The 8,436-nt window shown below is 33.8% G+C and overlaps 1 protein-coding gene across 1 annotated transcript; it reads left to right on the top strand.

Annotated features, from left to right (window-relative positions):
• Positions 1 to 2,813: 2,813 nt before the first annotated feature.
• Positions 2,814 to 4,600, top strand: LOC18049300 (phospholipase A1-Ibeta2, chloroplastic). Its single transcript, XM_006440145.2, has one exon. It carries the CDS (start codon positions 2,950 to 2,952, stop codon positions 4,549 to 4,551), a length of 1,602 nt encoding a protein of 533 aa, XP_006440208.1. The 5' UTR covers positions 2,814 to 2,949; the 3' UTR covers positions 4,552 to 4,600.
• The last annotated feature ends 3,836 nt before the right edge of the window (positions 4,601 to 8,436 follow it).

Here is an 8,436-nt window from a genome sequence, read left to right as displayed (position 1 = left end):
AGTGACGAAACGTTAAGATTGATAAATAAGTCTTCCAAGTGCTCCAGGGATCATTATCTTTGATCACATTATAATGGCATATGCATGTCCATAATAATCAATATTAACATCAACTTTTCCAATAGATTATTGTACATCTTGTAGTGCTTCAGCATTAAATATGAATTTAGATAAAAGGGGTATTATCATTTTACCATCAAATGTTTTCGAACGTATTATTTTACCACCAAAACTTTCTGATAATTGTTTTCTTCCACTTAATGTTTCGGTTTTCATTATTATACCATTAAATCATTAATTTCATTAATAAATTGCTAATGTCATAGGGTAATTTTAAGAATTTCATTATATTAAGTATTTTAGAAATTTCACAAGGCATAAATTTATAATTTTATTAATTAATTATTTTAAATATGCAAAACAATCAATTGATAAAAGTATTATTTCTTGTATATAATTAATTTTATATATTTTTTAATTTACATGGTTAAATTACACTCTACAGTTTATGAATAAAATAGACTTTTACTATAATTTATATTAAAAATTCAGTTAATTTTAAAGGTTTAATGGAAAAATGATAAAAACTGAAATATTAAGTGGAAAAAAGTAATTATCAAAAAAATTTCTTGGTAAAATGATATGGTAAAAAATATTAGATGGTGCAGTGATAATATCCCTAGATAAAATAGTTCTGCTTGTCACAGGCGTGGTGATGCCACCGGTTGAAACAAAAGTTTCGACTTTATTGTTGGGTTATGTTAAAAAGAATGACAGTTTAGTCACTAACTTTTTTTATATGTTTACCAGTTATTTAATAATAATAATAATATCAACAATAACGAGAACACGCATTTATACTTCTTGGGTTTTAGTCAATCTTTTTCCGTTCAGGTACCTAATCTAAATTAAATGTGATCTCTTATAATTGAACTTTTAACCTGTTACTTACATTCCATCCCTCCCCAAATCAAACATATCCCCGTGAAATTGAGCATTCAACCCCTCGTATACTTTCATGATAAGAAATCAACCAGTCTGATTAAAGCTATCCAACAAAAGTAGGCTACATCGTTTAAGGATATATTAATACCATCAATAGAATATGATGTGTTTATCAAAATGTAAAAATAATTGGTACGTTAAAAAGTTACATATATGTTCCAACATCAAATATTAAATATTGATGTTATAACATAAAAAAAAAAAAAAACACAGTCATTTAAAAAATAATAATAATAAAATAAAAAGAGAAAATATAATTTTTTTTTTTTAAAAAAAAGGATCCATTTATTGCAAAAGTATTCAGTACTACTTTTGCTTTCTGACCGAACCGAAGAAAATGTCTACGGTCGGTGCATGCAATTTCAATACTGAAAACGGATGAACATGCAATGGCGTAAGAGAGAGAATAAGGTGTGAACACCATTTTAAGAAGTGAAACGAAATCGTTTGTGTTGCCAGAAAGGTTACAATCTTTTACCAACATCTAGTCAAAAAGTTTTGTTAAAAATATTTATAAAAAAGAAAGAAAGAAATATTTGACTTTTTTTAGATTATGTACAATATAAACAAAGTTCAACATAATCATCCCACAATTAGAATCCAACATAGAAAATCAACTAAATAAATTCAGAGACTCAAAATGTACATTCAGGGAGAAGGTGTCGGTGAACTCCAGTACTCAACTAAACAATTGACAAAAAAATTTGACTTTAGTTCATTTTTTGATTGTGTACTTCAAATAGAAAACCCATTCAAAAATCAAACCTTTTTTTTTTTGTTTTTTTTTTTTAAATTTTTATTGTGTTTGTGGAAATTCAACATTTTATCCCCTCCACCTGATGAAGCCTGCTCAAAGCTGCTTTTGAAACAATCACCAAACCTAACTGTTTAAGTTTTTGACGTGAAAGATGTGACGCACGAAGACTTGAAATTATCCAAATAGCTGCAAATTTAGATTTGGATTTATATTTAGACTAGACTAGAGCAATTTCAAAATTCAAATGTATCCCGGAGAAAAATCTAGTAGTGGAGTTTGAAAATTGTTATTGGAAATACTTACGGTATTCCAATATTTTTGGAGAACAATTTTTCATCTTCACGCAAGGAAGCTGTTGAGATAATAAATATTTTTAAACATGAAAGACCTTACGATGGATCACATAAAATTTAACCAGAAACGACAACTTATTTTCGTCACAAAAAATCGCTCTTACGTAATACTTACCAAAATTGACATTCAAAAACTGTTTTCATATTTTATGAACATGTCAATGATCTTGAGATGATGGATAGATTATTCATAAAATACCATGCATTCACATTTCACGCCCGTACACAAATAGCTCTGCTCGTTGAAAGTCAAACTACATACTGCGAACTGCTAAAAATTAGTTCAACCAATTCTTTGAGGACAAGCATGGGCAGAGTTGTAATTCCAGTGGAAAAACATGAACGTCGAGGGGCATTTTAGTCTATTCAACATGAAACAGAGACAAGACAAGAAGACACGCCCTTCGTATGAGGTTAAAAATACGTAGATCTCCGACCTTTCTTGAAGCGAAAACATACAAGCACCCCTTTTGGAAATTATGAGAAATAATAATAATAATAATAAAACTACAAACACGCCCACGCAGATGCGGCGTTGACAGGAATGGTCAACCTACGCTATTTTACAAGTCATGCCCTTCATATGAGGTAATTAATAACGTAATTTAATATTTGTAATTTCATTAATCCATTCACAGATTGTCAACAATATGGTTCTGAATGTAAATAAAGCAAAACCCAAAGGGCAAACAGCTATCACTTAATCTATATATACGGGGCTTGATCTATTCAAGCTTTGCTTAGTTGGTTTCAGGTTCACATCCATCATAACTCTCATTGACCGTTATTAATATCTCTCTCTCTCTCTCTCTCTCTCGATTGCTTAATTTCCCTATGCAGTCTCTTCAGATTAGCTCCACTGTTCCGGCAAAAAACGCCAGCATTTTTCAGGCGAAACGTGCCAGCTTCAAACGCCAACCTTCCAGATTAAACCCAACAGCTGTTAATGCAAGTATTAACACTGCTGCTACATCAACTCAAACGCTTAAACTAACTACTTCTTCATCTAATGAAGTGACAAGGTTACATTTATCTAATCTCGAGAAAATTCTCCAAAAACAACAACCACTTACGCAACCGAGTCAACTGGACTTGCAGCAACCGGTTCACAAGAAGGGGTCAACGGAAAACAAGGGCATGGTTTTGGAAGGCCTTAAAAGATTTTGGCCTGAAATGAAAGCAGCGGAGGAAATGTCACCAAGACACTTGAACAGGCTTCAGCGCTTGTTATCAATTTCGTCAGCTGAATATTCTCCAAGAAACAACCTTGGTTCCCGTTGGCGTGAATATCATGGTTGCAAAGATTGGGCCGGGCTACTTGACCCGCTCGATGAGAATCTCCGGCGAGAGGTGGTGAGATATGGAGAGTTTGTGCAAGCAGCTTACCATTCTTTTCATTCAAACCCGGCCATGTCAGCAGATGAAGCTCCCCAACCCAGATACGTGGCTCTGTCTGATAGGTCTTACAAGGTGACGAAGAGCCTCTACGCCACGTCATCAGTCGGATTGCCCAAGTGGGTCGACGACGTAGCACCGGATCTCGGGTGGATGACTCAACGGTCAAGTTGGATAGGCTACGTTGCTGTCTGCGACGACAGGAGAGAGATCCAGCGGATGGGCAGGAGAGACATAGTCATCGCGTTACGTGGAACCGCCACGTGTCTAGAATGGGCCGAGAACTTTCGAGCCCAGTTGGCTGACATGCCTCACGATAAACAATCAAAAGTTGAAAGTGGGTTCTTGAGCTTGTACAACACACGTGGAGCTCAAGTGCCGAGCCTGTCTGAATCAGTATTGGAAGAAGTCCGTAGGCTCATGGAGTTGTACAAAGGGGAGACCCTAAGCATAACAGTGACAGGCCACAGCCTCGGCGCTGCCTTGTCCCTGTTAGTAGCGGATGATATAAGCACATGCGCGCCAAGCGTCCCGCCAGTTGCTGTATTTTCATTCGGTGGGCCTCGCGTTGGCAATCGAGGATTCGCCAATCGTGTGAAGGCCAACAACGTCAAGGTATTGCGTATTGTGAACAATCAAGATCTCATCACTAGAGTGCCAGGAAACTTTATAGGGGAAGATGTGGCAAATGAAAATATCAAAAAGATGCTCAACGTGATAAATAATGAGGAGAGTGAGTGGGCATATTCTCACGTGGGAACTGAGCTACGCGTTGACACAAAGATGTCTCCGTATTTGAAGCCAAATGCGGATGTTGCATGTTGCCATGACTTGGAGGCTTATTTGCACTTGGTGGATGGGTTCATGGCGTCAGATTGTCCATTTAGAGCAAATGCTAAGAGAAGTCTTGTAAAGTTACTGAATGACCAGAGATCGAATGTAAAAAAGTTGTATACTAGTAAGGCAAATGCCTTGACTGGTTTGAACCTTGAAAGAGAGGGCCTATTCCCCTCCTCGAGTTGCCTGCCCAGCCCATCTTAATTATAAATATACAAATTATTATAAATGAAATGGCATAAGCTTATGTGTATAAAATTGATCTGTGAGCGAGGTAGATCATGCGTTGTTTATTTTTTATATACAAATATATGTCATTCATTTATTTGTTCTCTCTCGGACCTAAAATTTCTTGCTCTCGAACGGCATATATTCTTCTGAAAATGACCCCACTTTTAGTGAGATAGCTACCTAGCTACCATCGCCACTTCGGCCTTGGTCAAAGTGGTGGGCTGCTGCTCTCACGCTTGTGAGGGCAGCGATTCAAGCCCCAGCTACATATTCTTAAATATTTATAAATCTTTCTTCCTTGTGAAATGTAAGTGGAGTAGGAACATCTCTCGTCTGTGAGGAATTATTTGTCTGAACATATACTTCATAAAATTCAATGTAATAATGTAAGTCTCAATCATGTATATTTAATTGTAAATATTAATGTAATATCTGCTATTAGCAGTTGTTGTAAATATATGTGCAATGCAGTAATTTGATGTGTAATCAGTATTCAAAAAAAAAAAAAAAGCAACCTAGCTACCATCGGCTCTCACCACAAGTGATTATCTGGTACATATTTCAGATCGATTATAAAACAATTAATTAAGCGCATAATCACATTAATTAGTGGGTAGATGATTGTGTTGTCAGTAAACATACTAAATTAAAGAACAAAAAGTAATTAAGTGTAGAATATATTAAAGTTACCATGTGATATACGCAATGACCTCATGTCATTTTTACATAAGTCATATCAATGAATTCTTCTATTATTTCTCGAATTGGGTGGTCTCAATGTATAGATTTTTCATTCATTGATTAAATTTTTGCCATATATCCTTATCAAGAATATAATAAATGAAGAAATATACACTAAAGTTATGTTTGGAAGTTAGGACTATATAAATACATGTTTGGTATGACTTATTTAATGACCATAAATGCTTATTTAATCTCATAAGCTCTTATCATAATTTTTTATTGGTGTTTGGTTATTTTTCTAATAGAGTTTTTGAAACTTAAATAAGTTATTTTGCCTCTACTAATAAAAGCTTAAATTTTGGATTTTTGGGAGTTAAGGTTGAAATTTTTTTTTAAAATGTTAAAATATCTAAAACATCCCTACTTATTTGACAATTTTATTTTATTATTTTATAACATAACTTTAAAAACTTGCCTATCAAAGTAGTTTCATAAATTTTTAATAAAATCTTTCATTGATAACCTAACAATTAATTTTTTTTAGTAAAATCTCTATTTATGAAACATCTTCTAACAAAAGCTCCATTTAAATAAACTTTACTTGAAATTATGTACCAAATAGAGGCTAAGTGTGATATTAGACTAAGTTTAGGATAAAATATTTATCCCATGTTTGGCAACTTTCCATGGATTGAATTAGGGGGGACTAAATTCAAATTAAGTTCTTAAATTATAGAATTAGTAATCCCAATTTATAAGTACTAATGTAATATTAAAAATAATCAAGAAAATTAATAATACTAGTAATTAATTGATTTTATAGATATTATTTGCTAACTTTATGATAAAGTAAAATATATCTAAAACATCTTATAAAAATTAATTAAATAATTAAATAGTTTTATCAATTTATATTTGTTTATTATAATCATGACTACCAAATAACTAATTTACTATATACTTATTGTTCTTATTAATTACCTTTAAGTTTATTTTAATTAATACTCTTAAATATTCATAAATAGTTATTCTTTTAATTCAAATAAAATTTAACATTGTCCAATCCGACATTATATCAAATATAAGGCAATATCGTGTAATCTAATCTAATATAATTTATATTTAGTCCAAACCAATCATGTGTGCCAAACAGAGCCTAATAGCACTCAAAATTAATTAGTTTTTCAGCTGCGAATACACAAATCGACGTGCCGAGAATATACTGCCGGTTAGAGACGGGAAGTGCTGATTTGTTTAGTGAAAGCTGCCTACATGTCTGAAGTCCGATGTTTATTTGATCAATCATGCATATATTTTGCCTTTGACTCAGCTCTATATTGTCGGGTATGAACGCAATATCAATTATTCAAGATGACGTTGGCTTGGTCTGCCGTACGTGAGGTCATATTCCGTTGTCGTGGGCTGCAAACATGTCTAGTCCTTGTCTCGCTTATTGAATTCATCTGGTCGTCAAGTCCCCGGCCGCCGAAATGTTCAGTAAGACCGACGACCGGTGCAGTCGATGACAACTGTAACATGAAACTTCGTTGCAGTTGCATGTTATATAGTCCGTTATATATATATATATATATATATATATATATATATATATATATCTACTACTTTGATTTAAAATCTCAGGGAAGTTAATTTATGTACACAACTAGGATTTAATTTGTATTCGCGGAGAGAATAATTTGCGTTGCTTTGACGACTAACATTTACATATTTTGAAATCAACAAAAGCTCTTATTGACAAGGTCAATTCCTTTCATTAATTACAGGTCATCGCACTAATTTTGACGATTTGGTCATTTGGTGGCTTGCTCTTTTGTAAGAAATTATTCTTAATTTCGTACTTATCAGCATTCAATTCAGCAACTGCCAACCGACTGTCTGACTCCGTTTATGATTTATGTTAGGCAGCAGCCATCATTCATGGGACACTTCAAAGTAACAATCCTTTTCGTCTTTCAATTTGCACATCATCTTGTGTTATTAGGGTACCTTACAAGTAATTATATTTTCTCGAACGGTATTTGGAAATCTTATTCAATGTTAAGTTCCCTTCAATTTGTTTGGCATCAAGGATAATTGAGTGGTCACCTAAGAAACGACCATATATATAAATCGTTGCGTTGCAATGTAAATCACTAATAATGCAGTATGATTCCGGATTCATAATAGCTGGTCGCATCTATTTGTTTTTCTACGCAGCCGGCTATTTGGTCACCGCATATTGTTGCGATTTATTGAATATCTCCATTTAGTAATTAAAAAGATAATAACTTAATATTGAATTAATAGATAGGAACAACGTATGAGGAGAAATGGAGAATTTCATAAATGGTATTAAGGTCCTTGATGTAAATTAAAATTGTTTGCTGAAACGGGAGAACAAAATGAAGGGATTTTGCGTAAAAGTTTGATGGTAAAGAGAAAGAGAAACAAGCACGGTTAGAATTCATATCGATTGAAATAGAAAGATCATTTAGAGGTGGGAGAGGTTTGGGGTTGATCGGGTTTATAATGCAACTTTTGAATCATTTGGTCAGTCAGTTTGATTAAAATTGATACTTCAAAAAATTCAAAAAGTTGAAAAGAAAAAAACTATTTGATAGTTAAAATCAAATTCAATACGAAAAAAAAACCATTATTTCTCCATTGTAACACTGAATGTTATTAAACTTTTAAATTCCTCACGTAACCTCCTCCTCTTCTAGAAAGATATTCCATCTTTAGAGGCGGGTAAGCTAGGCCAGGAAGAAGTTTGACTGCTGAGATGGGATCGGATCCTATTTGAAGCACTCCACCACGAATAAGAGTCCTTAGGTTGAACAGGCAGTCGAGATAAGAGTTCCTATCAGTAGGGCAGACTTTCAAGACTCCATCTGGAAAGAGCTTTCCCTCGTGGGGAAAGAGAAGAACCCCTTATTTGAAGGTAAGGCCAAAAGGAAGTAAAAAATCAATAGAAAAAATGTCTTTCCCGCCAACGGGACTCTACGTCTGGGTCTTATTTCATCTCAAACTCAAATTAGGAAGAGTGCCCTTGAACTACAAATCAATCATAATAAAGAATACAAGAAAAGAAATGGATTCTCTTGCCAGAGAGAAAAGAAAAAAAGGGACGGGGGGATAGGGAATAGGAGATTAAGGATAGTAACTCCACTCCAT

Source organism: Citrus clementina, unplaced genomic scaffold (genome assembly GCF_000493195.1).
Source record: "Citrus clementina cultivar Clemenules unplaced genomic scaffold, Citrus_clementina_v1.0 scaffold_3, whole genome shotgun sequence".
NCBI lineage: Eukaryota > Viridiplantae > Streptophyta > Magnoliopsida > Sapindales > Rutaceae > Citrus > Citrus x clementina.
The sequence above is the reverse complement of the archived record's forward strand: the minus strand, read 5'-3'. Positions and strand labels throughout refer to the sequence as shown.